Genomic DNA, 23,968 nt, shown 5'->3' on the forward strand with positions numbered 1-23,968 from the left:
TGAAGAATTATTGTAGTACAGTTTATAGGAGTTAATGATAATGAAATGCGTAGACTAAAAATATTTACGCATTTTAACTGTTTATGTTTTCGCCGTTTTTATAAACTACCAATTCTGTTGTGTCGGTATCCATCAGTGACATGTTTAGAACTATTAGGGAAATAACATTTTTCCAGCAATCGTATATTTCGTTTTGCCCAGATTTAATTAGGAACCTTAGACTAGTTGCGAGCCCCGTCCGTTGACTTGATGGTGTTCGTCGTGGCGGGTCGACCATCCAGTTATGCTACACAGTAAAAATTCTCTAAAAAAAAAAAATAATAAATAAAATACAAGACAACTTATCATATTTTTTCTTGACACGAATCGAATAAAAATTACTGCTCGTTACCTGCTCGCAAACAGTTGTAATTCTTCCGAGTGCTCTCTAAGCCTAAAATTAGCAGACGTCAAAGTTCGTCGATCACTTATTCACGATTCACTTTCCACGTCAATATTTTTGTATGTAAAAGCGGAGCCCAATGTACGTGTCTTAATAAGATATCTTATTACTAGAGCGCGGATTTCTATGGAATTGCATATTTTTTTCCTTTTAATATTTTTGGATTGTTGTCAGTTATGCCCACGAATCATCATAATTTGAAGCTAATGGTGAAATTTTTTTTGCATATTTTTACATATTTAAAGGTTATTGCATATTTTGACAAAATTCAAAATTTATTGCATATTGAAGCGAAAATTTAAAAAAAATGTATAAAATAATATTTTGTCAAGTAGAAAAATTAAAACTAAATTCCATAGTCACTAAATAGTAATTTATATATATATTTATTTAAACCTTTATAAGATAAATAATCGATTACGATTAAAAATTCATTCTATTTCTGGATCGAAAGGGGCAACACTTACTACAAAATTAAACGAGCTTTCCTTGGTCTGAAGATTCTACGAAAAATTAATTCAGTGTTATTAGGCGAAAACGTTCAGCTTGAAGATCTTTATCAAGACCCGACAATACTAAGTTGCTTCAATTATACCCCAATAACTTCGGTTGACGTCGAACGTTCGTTCTCAGTCTTTAAAAATATGTTAGCCGATAAACGACACAGCTTCACAGAAGAAAAACTTGAAATGCATATAATAAATAAACTTTTATTAATAAATCAAGGTTTTCAGAAAATTCCCTAAATTCTTTTTTATTAAGTATTTAAATAATTAATTATTATAAGTTTTACTGTAAATTTTAAATAAATAAAAATGTTTGCATATTTTTTGCATATTTTCATGATTTTTACTGCATATTATATGGCATATTTCGATACTTATAAAAATCCGCGCTCTACTTATTACATTTCAATGAAAAAGGTTGGATATTATTTTTTCCACTGTTTTACACAAAACATCCGAAAACCAACAGGTTATTTTGGTGTTGACTATATTATGCTACTATCGATTTATTAAGACGAGCATGAGTGCATAATAATATGTTTACCTACATGACTACATATTTGACATTTTGACTCTAGAACTCGGATAAAAAATTTTTGGACAGTCATTTTTTTTTTTTATACAAAAATCTTCAAAAATAGTTTTAATCATTTAAAATAAAATTTCAAATTATTTTAAAAATAAAAGCTTGCAGTGTGCAGTTAGACGAAGTGTGTTTTGATGAGGGCGATGGTCGAGCTTGCATTAATAGTTAACGCACCGCCACCGATTTTTCATGGTTCAAAGAGACGCATATAATTATAGTCGTAAAGGCTAAAGTGAAGATCTGAAAGTTTCTGAAAGCTCTGTTCAGTCACTCAACCACCAATACTACAACTTGACGGTAACCCGTGACTACCTTATCAAAGTTTTATTGTATTTATTATTATTATTTTTTACTTTGATATTACAAACTTATATAATATACACACTGTAATTTTATCTAGGTATGCTGCTATCGCTATATATAACTATATAAGAGGCGATTCGAGATTATATTATATTATATGCACTGGCACTGTTTGGGTGTAAAATGATTAAAATGTCCTACCTAGATTCGTGCGAGGCAGTGGCGTAGCCAGGATTTTTTTTAGGGGGGGGGGGGGTTTTAATAACAGAATACATTTTACCACGACCAAATGATTGTATTCCTATATTATAAACATTATATTTTTGATATAAATACGGCTGAGGGGGAGGGTTATAACACCCAAACCCCCCCCCCCCCCTGGCTACGCCACTGGTGCGAGGTGCATAGCAATGTTTTTAATCATTGCCTACATATTAAAGTTCCGCGGGTCACAATGAAAATAAAACGATATTTCTAATTAGTAATTACTAGTTACACTAGACAAAATTGAGGCACTTAATTTTGAGTTGCAATAAAATACAGAACAAATCTTTGTTTTACCATTTATCATTTTTCTTCATCTGCTATACTTAAGTGTTGTACATTTTTGTAATATATATATACATATTTAGAAATATTTTTTTTTCATTAAAAAAAACTACCTTGTCCCTCAACGATATTATGATGAAACGCTCATTTGCCCATATTATTAAACAAAGTTATGAAAAAAAAATTTATAATGTGAGTGGTCAAATGAAGATTTGAAAGAAAAAAAATGTAAACATTATTGTAGCATTTTGTTTTAATTAAGTACAATTTTCATGTTTCAATTAATCATCATTTCACTATATTAACAATAATAATATTTACAATGGTTGATAATTTGAAAGAAAAAAAATGCTATTATATTACCTTATCGAACATTAATACATTAATAAATTAAATTAATAATTAAACCATGAAATTTAATTTTTTTTGCTTATGACAGTGCATTTTTGACCCACTCGTAATTTACATTTTTGCGTATCTACACGATTGATATAGATGCCGAAAACGCTTTTGTCTTGCCACTTGTGTTGAGCCAATACGGACAGAGGTTTGTAAATGCTTTCCGATGTATCCTGATCGATATTCACCATCTTGCACCTTTCACAAGCCGAATGGAACTGTGAAAAATGCGACAATTATGATACAACAGTTCGAGTAAAAAGAAATACATTGAATATTGTTCACGGTACTTGAAATTTGACGCCTCCAATGTCCAACTGGTCCCAAGTTAATTCGGCATGTGCTGGTAGATTTTCGCCAGAAATCACAAAGTTACCTCGGAATCGAAATAACAAACTATCTTCATCCTAATAATGCGACATGACGTTATGTGCATTAGAAATGTTTATACAAATTTAAGATATTACATTATATTTGGTATATATTATATATACATATATTATATTATTAACAAAATGTATTTTAAGCATTTACTATTTCCGTTATTGTGTTTGCCATTTCTTGCTGTAACCACTTGAGCGTTGACGTTGTGGACAATAGATATTGGCATTGGTTAGCGCCCAATACTTTTGGATCTATTTTCCCTAAAGTCCATAAAATTAAAATTAATAGTTGGCAGAGCCGCGTTTAACGGGGAGTAGTGGCACCCAATACAAATTTTTCAAGTGTAGCAAAATCAGTTTTACCTATATATCCAGCCACCCATCAAAAGTTATTAAATATTTTTATTTAAATATTCTTATCCCCTTATTTCTAATGTATTATATAGCGAGTCTTAATGTCTTTAATAATTACTCAGCCACTTAGATATGGACACCCACCCCCCTCAAAATCTTTAAAGGTTAGCGGTCGCTACGCCTGGTATAACGGTTGGTCCGTTGGGCGCCACTGTTGGGAGGCAAGAGTAGGCAATCGCCCCGGGGTGACAAATTTTTTAAGATCAACATGAAACAAAAAATTATGGGTGCCATATTTTAATTTGCCCCTGTGCCGCAACATAGCTTAACGCAGCACTGATGGTACGTGTTCTAATCAGAAACAATGCCTTATTATCTATTATTATTATTATTATTATACGATTGTTTAATGTTTCAGTTTATTATCATTTTAAGAATTCTGGTTTTAATTCCGAATACTCGACGTTTGAAAATTTCTAAATTTTAAAATATTCAAACCAAATTTATTGGAGTTTGGCATGAAATTGGGAAAAGTGGACCAACCAATTTCAAGTAGATAGACAAAGGTTAGTATGTTTTGGCTAAAATCACTTATCGCTACCTACCAATTCCTTCAATAATTTACTTTCATTATTTTTGATTTTCTATTGTCTTTTTGTCTTTTCGAAAAAATTACCTCCCCCACCACTTCTAATTTTAATTTTGGATTTGGGCCTGTGGATAATAATATAGTTTAGTATAATAGTCGTAGGTTATTTGTTTATATAGTATACAGGGACCTGGGATACTACAACGGGGTGATTCACCAACCATGCTTGCCCCCATTTTTCTTTAAATTCTGATTTTTGGAATTTAATATACTCAAAAAATTATTTTAAAATTCTTAATTTTTTTTTGATTTTTTCAAGGAGTATCCTTTTGTGGTACAAAATGTTATTATACAAAGGGGTAGGTCGTCCTTGTATATGGTGGATCACCCTGTAGATATAATATAACTAAAATGCAACAACGTTAAACAAGGTCGCTTTCTTGCATTTATTTAATGAATGTTCAATGCTTTCGGACAAAATTATATTTTGCCTCACGTATTAGTTTACCATAGCTTTTTTTGGCAATACTGCGACCGGTGCACCTAATGAGTCTTAACCCGGGCCGATCGAGGTTCCAACTGAGCCATTCGGCTACGTCCTCGCCACAGTCGATTCCTTCCAAAGATCCACCCCAACATATTTTGCCCGTCCTCTTAGTATCACTGGGTTTCGTATCCAGTGGAACTACCATCGGAACTTCGTCTTTGTTTTCTGAAATAATAGAAGTAGATACATTTTTTTTCCTACAATACGATGAACATGCAATAATCAATTATTTCGATACCAACGGTAAAGTTCTTTCAAAACATGATTATTCCATCAATAAACACGATTTCATATTTACATTTTGTACTGATAAATGTAGGTTTGAAATGTTGCTATCGATTGTGAACGTAAATATTTCAGGAGTTACATATTACTATATTATGAATTGTGATGTCTTGTAATATGAAATATTCAAATAGGTATTACGTTGGTTATGTCGGGTATACCGACACGGGTGACCGGTGGGTATTTTAAGGCAACATTCCATTATTCGCTGCCGTGTCCTGTCAAGATTATGCAGTTTTTTGCGTTAAAATTCCCGCACGCCCGTTGTTACAAAAGCTGCATAATATAGAACAATAGTATTGGAAATTTGGAATATTTTCAACTATTTGGTACAACTTTGTGGTAACCACTCAATTAATATACGGAACCCGAGAAGGCCGCTCTACAAGTTACATAAAATATCTTAAGAATAATAACGTTGACTATTATATTACTATAATCAATAGGTGCTACAGTGCCAGATGGATTTATTCGTTCAAAAAAAAAAAAAATTAAAATTAAATAAAAACGCAAAATGTGATCAACAACTGTGATTCAATAACAGTGTTGTAGATTTTAAACATTACTACGCTAGTTAGTTATTTCATGCGTAGGATACACGGTCAATCGGACTCGTTTGCATCAAAGTCTGTCGGATTTACCGGCGTATACGAGGGTCATGGTTCCTTTTTGCAAATCGATATAAGGCCGCACCAGACAGAGTTTCGGCTCTTCCATTTGCGTGATACACATTCCCGTCGAACTGACTACCGCCCAGCTTCGGTCGTATTGAAAACCGTATGGTTCCAATAGCCATTCCTCCGTTTCGTACGCTCCGCAAGACTTGATCGGATAAACGAAAATCCTCGACACTTGCAAATCCATTGTATTGTACCTGCGCAGTTCGATACGAACAAAATCGAAAAATTACACACAATTTATAGGCTATATTTGGCACAAGTAGTTAAGTGTTATGGAGAACGTTTATTTAAGTATTGCAGTTTTTGATGAGGAGGTGGAGGAACGCTCGTGGCTGGCCACCGGGGCACGTCTTCAATTTTTATTATCGCTTTAAAAGTTCTAAATTGTAAGAATTATTTAGAAAAGGTTTTGTCCCAATATTGTAGGTACAAAATTGCAGCATAATCAGAAAACGAATTTTGTGAATTTATGGGGGGCATGTGGGCGGATTATCTTCAGCCCTCGTGATTGAATACTATTAAAACACCACGATACCACGGTATTCTGAATAATATTAAAATAATGTGTCTGTACTCAAACAGTATTCGAATTAATTCCAATTATTATATTAATAGTAGTCCATTACTCTTCGACGGTGTTCTGTTGCCGATCGACCGGTGTGACCGAATTATTCTGCCAAAATTGTTCGACAAGCGTGTTGTAAAGTGTATCGGCGTCCGATTCGCTCGACTGATAGCCAAATGAGACACGAACTGATCCTGTTGGCCGTCCGTAAATAAGATCGATGTGATCGCCGCAAATGTGACCTCTGTAATAATAATGAATATAATATGATAGTAGTGATAATAGTTTATGAAATAGTTGTACTACAGTGATAGTGATTATATTTCATCAACTCGCGTTGTTGGATACTCACATCACCTCTTGGTTTCGTTTCAATTCCTGGTCTGTGTGACCCAAGTGCGACTGACACGCCCCGGGGTTGCAAAAACAACCTACTCGCAGAACTATACCGTGACTACTGGCAACGTTTTTTACCTATAAACGTATAAACGACAATGGTTTGAATATATTGTATGATATAATATATGTTTTATTATAATGACAAGACACACAATACAGACTTAGTGAGTGGGCATCATTATAGGGTCGTCCCCCCCATCCTAGGGAATAAGTTGGCCTTGTGTTTTTTTTTTTTTTTAGTATTTATAATCTATTGTATTGTTAATGAATAATAATATACAATCGAAAATAAATAATCTTTTTTTTTTATTGATCTGAAATATACATCGACAACTAGGCCATTTTTGATTACATTGTTAGTATTAAATAATTTTTAAATTAAATTGAATAGGTATATAGGTACGCTGTTAAAATAATGAATTGATTAGACAATATGACCAATATTATGAGACGTAGAGTGGGTGCCGAATCAAGTATCGTATAAAAAAATAATCTCCTACACCCCCATCCCACTATCAAGTTTCAGACAGGCAATATTGTAAACACCTTGGATTAAATAAAAAAATAATATTTTAATACGATAATATACATAATCAGACATGATACATTTTGCATATGATCAAACACTTATTATTTATTTAAGCTTATATTGTTGTTAATTTAAATCATAAACTAGGTACATCCATATTTTACATGGTCATTATATTTTTAATTAATTAATTGATTAATTTTAAACTAATTATTATAAGTACTTCTTTATTATTAGATATCAGAAAATAATAGAGCCGTAACAGACCATAGGGACTTTAAGGTATACTTTCTAAATGATAAATGAGACTTATTAGTCCCGGTCCTTAAAAAAATATCAAAAAACTTCCAATTAACAAATTTCATGACTTTAAAATTAATCAAATAGATAATAAATTATAATGGTGAAAAAAAATCAAATTTATATCAGCATTTATTGTTGGTCTACAAAGATTTAAGTAATAATTATTATAACCGCTATTATTTAAAACTTTCAATGTTTATAGGTACTCAATGCTGACTTAATCTTAAAATATTACCTATTTAAACCATGTCAGTGTACTTACTTGGTTGCTTACTAATAATAACATTATACTAAATACTTAAAATATCAGTACAGTAAATATTTATTCATATAATATCATTGATTACCTATTAACTTAATTAACTTAATTGAACTCATTTAATCAATAAATAAGTAAATAAATAAATGATAAATGTGATATAAATTGGAGAATTATTTAATATATTATTTTCGGTTTCACTTGCAGTTTTGTGTATTTTATTTTTTTATTGAATTATTTTTCCATCCATACAATAAAACGATTAAGTATTGTATTCAAACATATTATCGTTAATACCTATAATTTATATTACCTATTCAATTATTGTTAACTGTATTTTTAGACGTGTTAAAAAAATAATAGGCAGGTAATACTTAACGTCCTCACTCCTCGAACGAATATTTAATTAGTTATAGTAACACTACATAACTATTAACTACAATATATTTTGCGGTTTATTGATTTAAAGTAGGTAATTTGAATGTTGTAATTAAAAACACGGTTTTGATTAAAAAAAACTTTGTTACTGAGAAATATTTAACAACTTTACGGATTAATGAAAAACAAATAATTTGTTATAAATATTTCAACCAAGACCACACTTACACAAATAAAATTACATTTAATAGTATTTACATAATTCTAATGGTTTTGTTTACGATAAACTTGAAATAAAAACAAATTTATAATTAATAAAAACCTACGCTGTTATTATACGTTCATACATTAAATATTTAGTGTTGTCACTAAAACCAAACAAATTATAAGTTCAAGTGAAATTAATTTTGTTATGGATTAATCTGTGTTATACTTACCAATACTGCAATTTGTAGACGTTTGATATGTAGGATTTTGTATTGAGCGCATAATATTAGTTACTACCTATTTCAAACAACGCACGTTATGTATAAAAACACTGCACTATTATTCTTATCTGGTAATAATAAGTGGGAGTGAAGCGATTGAAAAATATTTCTGTATACAGAGGGATTCTTTTTAACTACACAGTAGCTAATAATCTTACTAATTTAAATAACTTAGTGTTATTACAGTTTTAAGATCATTAATTTGCAAACAATTTATTTTACATATACTTATCGGCTGTCACTATAGCATTACACAAATATGAAATATTTTAAGTTAGGTTAAAGTTTAAGTATAATACGATCCGTTCGAATGTGTTTTTAATTTTTGTTGGAAACATTTTGTCGACATCAATGCTTTTTGGTCTTTTTGGTTTACATACATTGTATTCGGTCTGTAGAAACGTAATCTAAAATGTATGGATTGAACTAAGAATAAACCAAAATAACACAATTTCGTTCGATTATTTTTGAATACTATTAAGTATAAAAAATAAAATAATATAGTTTATTTGAATATGGGTACCTCCTTTATAAATATAATATATTAATACCTATACGATTTAGAAAATAAAGTTGTAATAATAAAACTATTTTATACTGATATACCTACACGAGTGTAAACATAATTTTATCATTGCATTTTATTTTTATTTACTGTTTAATTACTGCACTGTTGATAATTGATTTTAATAGGTAGGTACCTATACAGTGTGTAACAAAAGTCTTTCCCAGATTTAAAATTACTACTTTTATTTACTGTAAAATTGTACACACAGAGCTGTGGTTAATTATAAAATATTTGTAAACATATTAAGTAAGAAAAATACATTTTCAATTTTTATTTACGACCTCGTTGTCTGCCCAGATCACAGCTGCATTAATGAAGTGACCGTTGATATTCTCAAGAGCCTTCGCGATGAGTAATTATACAATCGAATTGATGTCTGTCAGGAGGTCATAATATTGAACACCTTTGTATATATTACTAACATAATAAAATAACTGATATTTTTTAATTTATTACAGTTCTTATGACAATTTTCACAATGAATAGTGACTTTTGTTGCATGCTTGGTGTATTACTAAAATATGTAAGAACAGTAATTACCACAGTTGATAAACTATACATTAGTTGCATCTTGCATAATATATTGTTTAAAAAAAAATAAATATCCTTTACGTAGAGGAATGTAAAATTAGAAATAACATGAAAAATGTAATAGGTAGATCATATTATATTATATAAGTATGCCGTAAGTAATTACGCGTGTTGACGGTTGTGAGTGAGGGTTTCATATCCCCTCCCTTTGGATTATTTTTATTATTCAAAATATATGATAAAGAAATGAAAGTATAATATTTTCTGCTAAATGATACGGGATCTGAGAATGAGAACAGCCAAAATGTATACCCACGCACACCTTAAAGGAGCACGTCACTGGTGAATGGTATATGCTTATCGTTGTCTTTAATTATTATAATTTTAATTTATAGACTATAATTAATGGAGACAGAATTTTGTCTTAATGAGACACGTACCTACCATTATTATAATAAATTAAATTAACTGTTGCCCAAAACATAATAGAGACATGGTTACTGAATGAATTATCATCTTTAAATTGACATCCAAGTATAATATTTATTCGATTATTCTAACGAGGAGTGAGGATTTAATTTTTTACCGTGATTCCTTTTCACGCAATAAAAAACGAAAACAATGAGATAGACCATCGCTTTGCAGAGCTGCCAGAAATTTCGCGATGTTTTCACTGACCTCGTTGTAGCCAACGTAATCGCCGTTGGCCCTTAGCACGTTGAAGTTCACGACGCCACCCTGCGTGCTCTCGCACCGGTACTCCGTGTCCGTGTACGTCCGGAACACCGGTAATCCATTTCCGTGCCTCGCCCCAGACATCCGGCCGTACAGGTACGCGGCCAGTCCAAACGTCCGCTCGGCCACCAGTCGCATCGGACCGGCCAGCGTGCGCAATGTGTCGAGTCCGTGGCCAACTGCGATCACCGACAAAAAGTCCACCGTACCGTCTTCGAACCTGCAGCAGACGTGTACAGTGTACTCATTATTTAGCGAGTATATGTGTACAGTAGGTAGCTCATAATATGGGTTTTATCATTAAGTAATGAAATAAAAATAATAATTGATGGAGGGGACATGATTACAAATGTACGACCCAAAGATATACGGGATGTACACAGGTAATTATATTGTTATTAAAATAAAACCATTAATAAACGATGAATACAATAAGTTTTTGTTCAATGAGCACTGTACTAGTTAAAATTACCTATTTAATGTATTTGCATTTTTTTATTGTTTGTATAATAATGTGATATCTGCAGTCATATAAGTGAACATTATGAGTTACTATCTATCCGGAAAATGGAATGTGTTTCCATATTACTATTTAATTATTAGTTTTAGTTATTAGATAGGTATTACCTGTGAAACCATTCATAAGTTTTTTAATAGTTGTAAAAAAATTTAACCGGCCAATTTTACAGCCAAGAACTAAAACTTTAAATACTTAAATCATCAATAGCATTGTTTAAATCAACTAGGTAACTAGTGAAGCGGCTAATGAAATAACTAGTTTGAACTTTTTTTCATCGTGCCCTTCACGAATATTAAATTATTATATATTCAACGAAATATTTAAATCGTCAAACACTAGACGCAAGGAAAACTGCGAAATAGACCATGTAATAACGAATTACAGCGGCGGACACGATAAGGATATATGTGTGTGTACTATCTAGGCCGAAATTAAAAATGAATATCAAAACCAATATTATAATACTACATAATGTAAGTAATAAGCAGAACATATAACAAAAAAAAAGAAAAGAAAACTAAGAAACTAATCTCAAGGTAGAGAAATAATGTAATATTATAAATTTTGCCATAATTTTATACAATAAGCACCTACACAACAATAATGGACTAACAACATTAGTCGAGTTATAACCTTTTAACTTTTAAGTAACATAAATAGGTAGGTATACGCATAATATACTCATTATACTTTTAAATTAGCCTTATTAATACATTATAGGGTCTTACTTTTCATGGAAATCTTTTTTTAACACGTGATGACGGTTATGTGCGAGTACCACTTCAACCGTTCCGCCACCAAAATATTTTTTCCGACGGAGTACCGCCACGGCTGTTTTATTACGGACCAACAGCGCACCTAGACCGGTTGGATAACCGAACATTTTGTAAAACGAAACAGCGACAAAGTCTGGTGAATATTTATCCAAGTCTAGATGGTTAGTGGGTACGTAAGAAGAGGCGTCCAGAACAGTGAACCATCTACACAAAGTTTATAGTATTATTATACATTATGCGATTATCGATATTAATAAAACATAATAAATTTATAAATCATGTGTAATATGTTATATTGTTACTTATAATGTCAAAACCAAAGTCTGTATTCTATTAAATATAGATAATCAGATAAAAAAAAAACTAGTGAGTAGTAAAAGACTGAAATTTCATACGGTGTTGAGTGTATAGACAACAATTAAAATCCATAAATTCATCTTACAGTTAATTTTAGTAAAAATAATTAAAATACCAATTTCAAATATTATAATATTATATGCAGATTGTTTATAATCGAATATAATTTCATTATTGTTTTCGACTTGATTTTATAATTATAAAGTATAATCCGTCAATCCTCTATGCCTATGACTATTGCAGTTTTCACTACATTATATTTTGAAATTTGGTAAATTTAAAATTCATAGTACACATAACACGTCTCATGAGTTCAGAGTTAATGAGTTATGCTAGGTGATATACATACATACTTATGATATTAATAATATTATGTTTAATTGAAATATGGCTGCTTGAAGTGATTATTTGATTTTATAATAAACTATACTATTATGTATAGTTATAGACTGGGTATTATGTACGGATTAAGTAATTTTAGGGCCTTGTAGGCACTTTCTCTACAATATGAAGAATATATTTTTGAAAATGTTGTGGATTTGCTATAGGTATAACCTACTATAGGTATATTTAGTTTTAATAAAATATACAAATATATTAAACGAATAATAGAAGAATATTTTTCTACAAAAAATAATATTTAACATTATTCCACTTCCATTTGTATAATTTAGTCTTCGACTAAATCGCCACAATTATTGAAAACAATTAATTTTTAATGTACCTACTTAAATCCAACAGTAATAATTAATAATTACCACACATATTTATGATGATGTTATATTTTGTTACCTGGACTTTACTCGATTACCGGTGTACTGGTCAAGTGCTCCTTTCTGGCACGTTTCGATCCATTTCAGAGGATATTTCGTACCGGAAAAGTTGGATTGAGCGGGGAAAGCGAACAGAGAATTTCTGGAATTAGCCGAACTATCTTTTTTTACAGATGTAGAAGGAATCTTATCTAAAGCCTCGTGAGCTTCGTTTCGAGTTAAACACAGCAGATTCGCCATCGGAGCCAACTCTCGCATGCCCAAAACTGAAGTGTGATTGTCTTCCGTATACGCGAAGGTGCTTCCCCGCGACCTGAAATCTGATTCTGCAGGTATAGTAGTTGAAAAAATGATATGCAGACATCGAAACTCGAATGTTTTAAACATGAGGTTCAATAGTTTTATCAATGATCAAATCATTGACTGCAGATATTCAGCTTAACGATTTCGGCAATTATAGTCTCTTTGACTAATGTAAGAAAATTATAGTTTTATATTTTTATATAAAAATGAACTACAGAACGAATCCATCATCCATCAAAAAAACTCACTATAATGTCATAATATAAATGTAAATCCAACAGAAAATTTTTAAATTTAAAATTTTTTAAATCATTTAACTGCGAGCGTTATCTGATTAAATATGTGTCTGCATATTTATTAACCGATCAAAGTAATTTTATTACAAAAAAGGTCGCGATCTCACCATTCATTACTACAGAGTCTTTTAGTCGGTCGTCGTAGTCTTCGTCGTCCCACGCGAAACATTCGGCAACTGTCTTCAGCGCTCCTGTGGCGCCCGACGTGAATACTACGCTGTACTTTTCGGGTCCCGTGTTGAAGTGTTCCAGGATCCTAGGAGGGCAAGAGACAAAAAAACAATTATGCTGTTATTACTGATTATAGTATACATAATATAATATAAATGATAGTAGATACGACACATGTTTTTTGTATATTATTATCGTAACATGTCTATAACATTGGCGACGAATATTTATCATTTAAATGAGCGGACAGAAAATCTTACCATTATAATCAACTTGAATTTGTGAAGTAGCTCCTGCCATAGATGGCATTTGATCCTAACTATTAGGTTGGGCAACAATTAATCTCAATTTACTGGCCCATTAAAAATGATTAGTTTGCGCTCTCAATATTTAAGGTCCGCGTACTAGTCCGACGGTCCGCTGATGGTCAAACAGAATGCGGACTATTTGAGCGAACCAGTTTGAAAACTGCACTAAAGTATACTGCTAGTTATATTTTATTTTTAATTTTTCACTTTTCTGTTTTAATATTACAAAATGTCAAGTAGTTCTTCTGACGAAGAAGAATTGCTACTTCTACTTGCCTTAAGTCAAGCAAGAAGAAAAAAAGAAAATGGGTACATGAAGTAAACCAAAAAAGGGAAGAATTCGGGGAGTTTCACCGACTGTGCAGTGAATTGAGTTCTTTTGAAGACCGATTTTTTATTTATTTTCGAATGTCTCGAGAACAGTTTGAGAATTTACATACTCTTTTAGAAAATAAAATATCGAAACAGACTAATTTTCTAAGATATTCTAGAAGTGCTGATCCGTAGAATATTCAGTGTATTGTCTACTATTAGTTTAATTGAAAGTTTCTAAGAATTTTGATTCTTATAATATTATACTTGACTAGTATAGTATATTTATTAGAATATTATTATTAGAATATAATATTATTATTATATTATCTATCTATTTTATTCGAGTCCGCCGCGAATTTTGTGAAAAAATACAACAGCCCGTTTGTCCGGGGCGGACTAGTATAGTCCGTCGCGGTAGACCGCCGTCTGTTTAACCAGCATGATGCATTTAAATAGAGCACACGGTCCGCGGCGGACCGGCGGCCTGGCCGCGCGGACAGTCCGCTTTCTGTTTGACCGGACCTTTATTATCCCGGGGTTTATGGATCAAAAACTTATCCAAATTACAGGGCCGGCGTTTAAGAGTAGCAAAACGTGGCATTTGTCTAGGGACGCGCTTAAAATGTACGATGAAAAATATTTTATATGGAAATCGTAAGGCTATAGGTTACTATGGTTATTGGTAGAATAAGTTATGTCTAGGCTCTTGTAAAAGGTAGCGCAGCTCTATCAAATTAAACGGCAAGATCATTGGTTGAGACAACTGATCAAAATCAATAAAATCAGAAATACAATATATGCATGGCCAAATTCAACTCATACAAGGATAACTCACAAGTTCCTAATGGCTAAAGAGGAACCATCTCAGTGCTCAACATATCGCAACACATCAACACATCAACTATATAGAAGACGTAAAAACTCAACATCCTATCCAACCTAAACGCTGTTTTAGGTTCGAACAAAGAAGATACCAAAAATATTATCAATTTCTTAGAAAAAAAACCCGAACTGACAACCAAGTTTATGACAATTGAACTGTAAATATTTTTATTTTTAAATGTTTTTTTGTGCTTTTTTAAATGTCATTAACCTTTATGTGACTGAGACAAAAAACACCTTTTAATGACGGTCTAGGTACCCGGGTACTTATAATATTATTATCTGTGTTTTTACGATAAATTATTTCGTTGTCGTGAGCTTATCGATATTATATTATTGTACAATATATTGTTTGAATTTAATTGTTTTATGATATACCATTTTTATCAAACACTTTATAATAATGGTTTTTATACGATCGTCATTTTAGTATATCGATGTATATTGACGTGCACACATCACAACTTTTAATTTAATTTTTACTCAAACTCGTGTCTACAACACAAGTATTTGTGTTTTTTTTATACTTTATTAGTGAATTATACGAAATAATATGACTGATTGTCAGGATAATAACCAACGTCGTTCAGCAAGACTACGGAGATCTAGGTAAGTTATAACAATATTTAGAAACATTCTCAAACATGTAATGTACAAATATACATTTTAGAAACTTTAAAATATTATATGATATAATTATTTTATATTATTTTATACCTAATTCAGTTTTATTGTTTTGTTTGAAATGTAAATAAATTCCTATAATTAGTTTGACAGAAATACATTGGGTAATATAAAATAAATACATAATATATATTGATATGAGTAATTATAATTCTAAAATATCATAATATACACAGTATAACAATGCTATATAATGTAATATTATGCACAATATACGTTTTATATTATTTTAAGATTACCATCTGATGAAATAAGAGAAGTATTGTCGGAATCTGAAATTTATCACGCATCTGATGAAGACGAATATTGTCCCGAACCAGCAGCTATTGAAAATAAAGAATCAGATGCAGATATAGAGCATGTTATCAATCACGACGAAGAATTAGATTCAGATGAGAGCAACGAAGATGAATTTTTAGATATTATGTCCATGTTTGGTAAAGATGGTACTCCATGGTATTATACACCATTTCCTCAATCTCAAACAAGTTCTCGTAATATTTTGCGCCGAAAACCTGGACCATCAAGTTCCACTGCATTATATACAGCAAAAGAGATATTCAAATCTATCATGACAAAAGAAATGTGTGACATAATCTTGAGAGAAACCAAAAGAAAAGGACAACAAGTTACAGAAGATTACAACAAAAAACTAACAGACGAATTTCCAGGAACTAATCGACCACCAACAAAAACATTCAAACCATTTACTGAAGAAGAATTTGATGCATTCTTAGGAATCCTTCTTGTATCTGGTGTACATCGATCTAATAAAGAATACTTATCAGAAATGTGGAAATTCGACTCGTTACTTATTCGTAAAAAAAAAATTAACTCATAGCTATTTTCACCGATGTAAATTAAGAACAATAAAAAAAACAAAATATATTTTAAACAATTTTTAAATAATCAAGAACAAACAAGTATTATTTTAAGTATCACAATCCTCAGTTCTAACTAAAACCAAATGAAATTTTAAGATCGCTGAGCGACTAAATTATTAACAGCTCTGAACTTGAAATAAAATTACTTGGATTTACACAGAAAACCGACGAAAACATTAATTATGAAATACTGAAATACTGAAATATTGGTACTTATAATTAAAATGCACACCCTCAATTTAAATGTTTAAATATGTATTGACGTATTCAAAACAATTTTATTTCACTGAATATATATTTAATAGTATTAAAGTGAAGTACTAATTACATTAAAAAGTTATGAAAACAAATTATTAATATACCAAAAGAAAAAGGAGTATATTATTGCTTATTTATTCTATAGATAGAGAATTCTTGATATCACGTCAATAATTATGAGATATGATGAAAATCATTTTCATGACATTCATAATTGATTTTATAATAAAAAAATTATCTTTAGCTTTTTGGAACTTTGACATAATTATTTTATTATTAATGATGCCATGTCGTATAAAATGATTTTAACTATTATATTTTGTAATATATGTTATACTTATTGAAGTAAAACTTCTTTCTTGAGGTATGGATGGAGAAAAAAATCATCACGAAAAAAGCGGGTAAGTCGTGTATGTCGCACTGCTGTACAGTGGGTTACAAGTGGGTTACTGTAATGGATGGAATTAAATTTGATTCCAATGATATTATATCATTGTATACGAAAAACGATTCTTAGCGAAGACGGTTTATCTGTCTAGGATATATTATAGATTATTAAACATTTTCAAATCTTAGATTTAAAAAGAAAAATTTTTATGAATTTCTAGTTTGAAATAATTTGCGAATTTTCGTGATTTTTACATATGTTGTCAAAATTCAAACTTTGAATGCTTGTAAAAAAAAAATTGTGACTACACATTTCTTTTATTTTTCAATTTTTATTGTAAAAATATATTATGAGCCTTGTATTAAATTATTAAAAAGAAAAACTTTTATGAATTTCTATCTAAGATAATTTGAACATTGCCGTAATTTTTACGTATTTAGTCAAAATTTGAACTTTAAATGCTTATAAAAAAAAATCGTGCCTACGAATTTTTAATATTTTTTAACTTCTATTGTTACAATGTGTTAGAAGCCTTGTATTAAATTTTCAAGCTTTTCTACCGAACAAATACATTTTTATCGATATTTATAGAAATAAAAACTAAAAAAGTTGAAAAATTAAAATGTCAGTAAACAGCTCAAAACAAATCTAAATATTTTGAAAATCTTATCAAATATATAAAACACCTATATAAACATTCAGTCAAAATTTCAAGTATCTGCGGTAATTTGTTTTAGAGTTACACCAAAATAAGGAAATCGCTAAAAGTGAAAATCCAATGTTGTAAAAATTTAAATTTCAAATGCTCATAAAAATTTAATTTGAATTTCCGGTGGAATTTTTATTTGTGATAAAGATTGAAAAACTTGTAAGGAATCTTGTATTAAATTTTTAAATCCTAGATTTAAAAAGAAAATTTTTTATGAATTTCTAGCCTAAAATAATTTGTGAATTTTCGTGATTTTTACGTATTTTGTCAAAATTCAAACTTTGAATGCTTATAAAAAAAAATTGTGATTATGAATTTCTTTTATTTTTCAACTGCTATTGTAACAATATGTTAAGAGCCTTGTATTAAATTTTCAAGCTTTTCTGCCTAACAAATAATTTTTATCGATATTAATTAAAAAAAAACTAATAATGATCGAAAATTTGAAATGCCTATGAATAGTTCAACTTAAGTCGAAATTTTTTGAAAATTGCATGGTGGATAGAATATACTTATATAAACATTAGGTGAAAATTTCATGTATCTATGGTCATTTGTTTTAAAGTTACATCAAAAACCAAAATCGATTTTGTCGAAAAATGAGTGTGCGTAAAATTTCCCGTTTTTCCCTTAATTTTTAGTTTGTTTTTCTCAATTATTTAGAAAAGTATTAATTTTTGACCCCCCAAAATACCAACTAGATTCACTTTCTGATCGAACGAGGTACTGAAGTCAAAAATCGAAGCATTTTTACTGCCCAAAAAAAAAAAAAACACACATCATGGTAAAATCAATACATTCATCGCTCCGCTCAGAATCTAAAATGAAACGCCACGAAAGAATGAAATTATATGAAAAAATGAAACGGTGTATGAATGCGTGTGTATGATTGCGACAAAAATCACTTGAATGGTTAAATGTTATATGTCCGAGTGTGATAGTGCGTTTTTGTACGGATTTTTTTTCACTCCTTCCCTATCTCACTTATGATTTAACGGACCCAATACTTATGAAAGAAGTTTTACTTCTCCAGAGTGTAACTCACACACTCTCATTTTTATTACATATAGTTTGACCTATTATAACATTAAAATAATGTATAAAAAATGCACTCACACTGTAAGGTTTTAAACATAATATAATTCATACGTGACTGACTAAAAATATGTGATTTACTTAATAATAATATGATTTAATATTGTACATCACGATTTAGAATCAACTAAAAAAACATTCGACATTTAAAACCAATTTTATACACTATTATAAAAGTATACGACTTTAATTGGCGATTACGTTCATACGGATTTAAAATAATTATCTAGAACGAATTAAGTAAAAGCTTTTTAAGAAAGTGTGCACACTGCACAGTGCACAGCCATCTGTAAGTAAAGTGTATTTTGCTTCGTTGTTGAAAAACAAAATTTGCTAAACGAAAACTATGTACAATCCAACAGCTTTGTCCCACCGTATAATTTATCTCTAGTGCGCTGTACACTATTTTGTCAGATCCACAAGTTGTTTATGTCGCCAACCGAAATTCGTACGACTGATGACTTGTAATTCTGGTGTGAGATAATAAATGACATCGTTACCGAACAATATCCCTTCGTCGTTTAAACGTTGCCATCAGATTATTCTAAAAATAATTTATTAAGTAATACACTGCCTCGGCTGAAAAGTTTGAACATTTTGTCGAAGTCTTGAAGAGTTTAACCAAAATAATTTAATGTATTATGACGTTATGCTGCACATAGTTTTTTTTTTTTTTTTACTTTACTAATTGCTACGTATTTTTTTTACCGCCCACCTACCAAACTACCACGGTATAGCTAACACATAAGTGATAAATTTTTAAAATAAATTTTGTAAAGTGCTCACTTTATAATATAGCGTAGTTGGTAGTTGTTATGCGATTAGGAGGTACCTGCAAAACATGGCTGGTTGAACGCGAGCACTCGGTCGTTTAAGTTTTTAGTTGAATTGTACGTTTTATTTCGACACATGAGACATTGCATTATTGTGAATTATGTAAACTTAAAAAAGCGTACCAATAACGCTTAACAAATTTACGTACTTAAATCGAATACTATTTATGAGTTTTTCACAAGCTGCCGACGGATCACCGGTTGAATGAGGATTTCCGTACAAGTGCGTTTTCAGACCTTTCATCACATTGTTTATTTGACTGTCTGCGTACAATGCTGAACCCACGTGGTCCAGGTAACAAATTCCTTGAAAACAAAATCGTAGACCGTATTAGGTGTATAATATAAAAAAGCTTGGCATAAAATTTAGTAGCAAGTTGAATATTTACGAAATCCTGACGACGTTATCGTAGTCGAATGAAATTTGTGTTCTTTAGGCTTAAGAATAGAATATGATTTGAGAATATTTAAAATGTAAAATGTATAATCAAGAGTGACTTTTATGGTATAATAATTTAGTTTATATTACAACATTTTTTAAGTAGTCGTATTAACCGATTTCGCCCTAGAAAATATGAATAACACATAATGAAATGTATTTCGATGGGATAAATGGAAATTACAATTCGGTTGATGATTTGACATTAATTTAAACCGGATAAAATGAACAGTAAAATCGTAATAATGTAATATTAATGCACAGTACACGAGCTTTTAACACGGCCAAATGAATAGTTGCGAACATTTTTTTTTTAATTTGTTATAAAAACCTAACATATTATGGCGCGACCGTAGGTGTCTTCTATTTCATTGCTCAATTTCGCAGGGACAAGGATTGGTCAGGTTCTAAATATTATAATTTATTATAGTCCATGTTTCGGCACATTAATCGGAAATGCAAATTGTACTGATACATATTGTCTAATCTTACTGAACGTATAAACTACAAAGAATAAACGTGCCTACACCCACACACAGTGTAGTGGAATAATTTATTTAAGGACTGTAATTTCTACTAATATAGATTTGGAACATAAATGGTGTAATAGTATAAATAAATCAAAACGATATTATAATAATATTATGTTGGGAATAAGATACACCATGTGATTTGTTTAACGTAAGAAACTCTTTATTTCAGAAAATACTAACTTTTTTATAAGTATTTATTTTACATAATATTAAATCTGTACTAAATACCATTTTTGGAGAACAAATAACATTTTTTCTATTTTTTTATTAAAAGTTTTTTAATCGTCTGAATGACAACAGAGATGCATTTTTAATTTCATATTCCAAATAAAAAAAATTTTTCAAAGTCTTTCGATTCATAAAAACCAAATTTTGACCAAGGAGTTTATTGGTTGTAGGTATTTAAAGTTCAAAGTTTAGATTATCGGAGTAGTGGGGCAAACATTTTACAGTTTAAAAAGTATACCCACATCATAATTTAAAATACTTAGGTATAACTCATTATAATAGTCACTAGTTTAAAATTCGATTTTTTATACATCGGAATATATAAATACTCCAAAAAATATTCGCATTTGAAATAAGGAATTCAAAATAGGTACATATGTTGTTTTTTAAGAAAAATATATTTTAACGACTTAAAAGTGTGTAAAAAATGTTTTAAAAAAATTACTGTGTTACGATAAAATATATCAATATATATAAATATAAATAAAAACCATTTTACAATAAATATTGTCTCAAATGAATTTTTATGATATATAATATGACTGAAATTCCATTAATGATTGTCACTGTGATTTATAAACGTATATCTTTTCATGTATATCATATCAAAATATTATATTGCTTAGGTACTTATATCATTCAATAAAATAGAGGAATTGCCGGGCATGGCAGAAACCTACGGGTGCTCATTCAAAATTCTGCCAAAAAACCCACGTGTTAAAACCTACAGTACCTTTCCCTATAGTTCCCCAGGCTAATGACCTCAGTTGTCGAAGCCCTGATCAATCAGAAGTTCCATACAATTTAAATATAGCCAAATAATAATTATTATAATGTATATATTATTTTTATTTTCAAGCGAATTTAAATATTTAATTTTAAGGAGAAAAAAACTTATAGTTGGGCATTAGTATTCTGCAAACGTTGTGTTTAATCACTATAAATATTGTTACGAACGGCTCTGCAATAAAAAAGTTAAGACTTCACTAACCAATACAAAAAGCAACACTCCTTATTTTTTTGTAAATATAAACTTTAATTAAAATTGTATTTTTTTTAAACTTATAGGAATATATCTTTTTAAAAATAACTTAATGATAAGTAAACAAAAATGTAAGTTTGGAAAAGTATATGATTAATAATTATAAAAGTTATGTTTGTTTTATTAAAATAACTTACCTTTCAATCTGCTAAACTCATTTTTTATTAGCTCTGATTCTTTGACTTTTGGAAACATTATTTTGGATGGAAAGTAAAATAAAAGTGTTTTAAATTAATTTTGTAAGCCCCGTACTTATATGTGCTGAAATTGTTTATCTTTATTAATTTATTTTTGTTTATCCAGGTGGATAATTCAGAGCAAAGAATTACATTAATTATTGTCATAAAAAAAATGCAAATAAATACAAGAATACATATTGTTATAAACTTACCTCAATCAAAATGAAAGAAGAAATAAACGATTAGTTACTGGATAATATTATAAACTCATGTCTCATATAGTGAAGGGTCACTTGTAAGACTTTCGCCTGAAATATTATAAACATGTGATCACCATAGCGTTGCATATTATGTCGATCTCAGTAGTTCTAGAAACCAATAAACCAGTAGGACTTCTTTTATACCTATATAACCATTCTAGTAACCAGTGATTACCAACCATCAGTGTGCCGTAAAATTTTGATGAATGATTTTCAAAAATTTTGAAAGATAATATAATATCGTTGAAATAAAAATTTTTCAACTATTACGTTTTCTTAGAGAACTCACTACCTTTTTTAATTAAAATAAAAAGGCTTGTAGGCAAATATTTTATGAAATAAAAAATAATTATAACATATTTACAATATAATGGTTAGGATTAGGATTTTAACTGGTGTACTTCCTGAATTTAAAATGTAGATAAAACTATAGGTACTACACATCTATATTATAATCTCGTATATTGCATTAAACAGAGTGTAATTAAAATTTTCATACTCAGACACTCAGTTATAACACTTATAGCATATAATAAGTATAATAATATTTTTTTGTTTTATGAAGTTGATACTTCAAAATCATCAGATGGTCATCGTAATGAAGGTTATTTAGTAGGTTTTTAATTGTGTTGGAGGGTGTGGTCTTATTACTCGGTTATTACTCGTGTATATGTGGTGAGGATTTGCCACTTAAACCAGGTGGTCACCCACCTGGGAACTAATGACATCGGCTGATGCTTGAACTCAGAAAACATATTTTGTGACTCAGGCTAATAACCGCGTCACACTAGGCAATAATACAAATATTTCACATAATGTTGTATATGAAATTAATTATTGACCGTTAGGTCTCAACAATATAGTTGATAAATATTTTCGAAACTTAATTTGACTATAAAATGTTTGAAATTTTTCATGTTGAAGAACGTTATTCAAGTTTGATTATTAAATTTAGATATTGTCTGCTCATATTTTTTATTTATTTATATTTTTGTGTCTAATTTCTAAATCAAGTTCTTAATTATCATCATTATGTTATATCGCGTAGAACATTTCCATGTTGTATTGTATACGATTAGAAGTTATCTAGTTATTTTTAATGATGTTAGCCGAAATTCCTTAAAAAAAAAAATAAACATTCTTGGTAAATATTGACGTTGTAATCTTGCTTATATGAATGTAGTAAATCTTAAAAGCTCTACAAGGTATAGTTCCCCTACAGTCACACAGGATTACACGTAAAGTAATTATAATACAGTAAAATAGCCTCTAAATTTAAGTGAATTATATAATGCGTTATTTTTTTATTATATTTCTGGTATTCGATGGTTGGCAGGAGTAAATAAAAATAAGCAAA

The 23,968-nt window shown here is 29.9% G+C and overlaps 2 protein-coding genes across 2 annotated transcripts; one reads left to right on the forward strand and one right to left on the reverse strand.

The window, feature by feature from the left end:
* Positions 1–2,621: 2,621 nt before the first annotated feature.
* Positions 2,622–22,460, reverse strand: mal (molybdenum cofactor sulfurase). The gene is made up of 13 exons (XM_089220142.1): positions 22,310–22,460; positions 20,080–20,236; positions 13,511–13,659; positions 12,824–13,124; positions 11,627–11,878; positions 10,322–10,598; positions 6,541–6,662; positions 6,250–6,432; positions 5,585–5,817; positions 4,620–4,823; positions 3,320–3,429; positions 3,076–3,192; positions 2,622–3,003 (listed from the first exon to the last, which is right to left on the reverse strand). Exons 1-13 carry the CDS (start codon positions 22,365–22,367, stop codon positions 2,803–2,805), a joined length of 2,364 nt encoding a protein of 787 aa, XP_089076268.1. The 5' UTR covers positions 22,368–22,460; the 3' UTR covers positions 2,622–2,802.
* Positions 15,534–16,871, forward strand: LOC149058036 (uncharacterized). The gene is made up of 2 exons (XM_089220633.1): positions 15,534–15,688; positions 15,998–16,871. Exons 1-2 carry the CDS (start codon positions 15,633–15,635, stop codon positions 16,602–16,604), a joined length of 663 nt encoding a protein of 220 aa, XP_089076759.1. The 5' UTR covers positions 15,534–15,632; the 3' UTR covers positions 16,605–16,871.
* Positions 22,461–23,968: the final 1,508 nt, after the last annotated feature.

The sequence above is a fragment of the Diuraphis noxia genome, unplaced genomic scaffold (genome assembly GCF_037042655.1).
Source record: "Diuraphis noxia isolate RWA-SAM2 unplaced genomic scaffold, SU_Dnox_SAM2 contig0002, whole genome shotgun sequence".
In the NCBI taxonomy this organism is placed as follows: domain Eukaryota; kingdom Metazoa; phylum Arthropoda; class Insecta; order Hemiptera; family Aphididae; genus Diuraphis; species Diuraphis noxia.

What these genes read in the sequence shown, in the direction of transcription:
- LOC149058036 (XM_089220633.1), top strand. Translation starts at nt 15,633, where the DNA reads ATGACTGATTGTCAGGATAATAACCAACGTCGTTCAGCAAGACTACGG. An exon ending in GCAAGACTACGGAGATCTAG is followed by an intron (nt 15,689 to 15,997) that starts GTAAGTTATAAC and finishes TATTATTTTAAG; the next exon opens with ATTACCATCTGATGAAATAA.
- mal (XM_089220142.1), bottom strand. Translation starts at nt 22,367, where the DNA reads ATGTTTCCAAAAGTCAAAGAATCAGAGCTAATAAAAAATGAGTTTAGC. An exon ending in AAAAAAGATTTCCATGAAAA is followed by an intron (nt 10,599 to 11,626) that starts GTAAGACCCTAT and finishes CGTCTGCTGCAG; the next exon opens with GTTCGAAGACGGTACGGTGG. An exon ending in TTGGAGGCGTCAAATTTCAA is followed by an intron (nt 3,004 to 3,075) that starts GTACCGTGAACA and finishes CATTTTTCACAG; the next exon opens with TTCCATTCGGCTTGTGAAAG.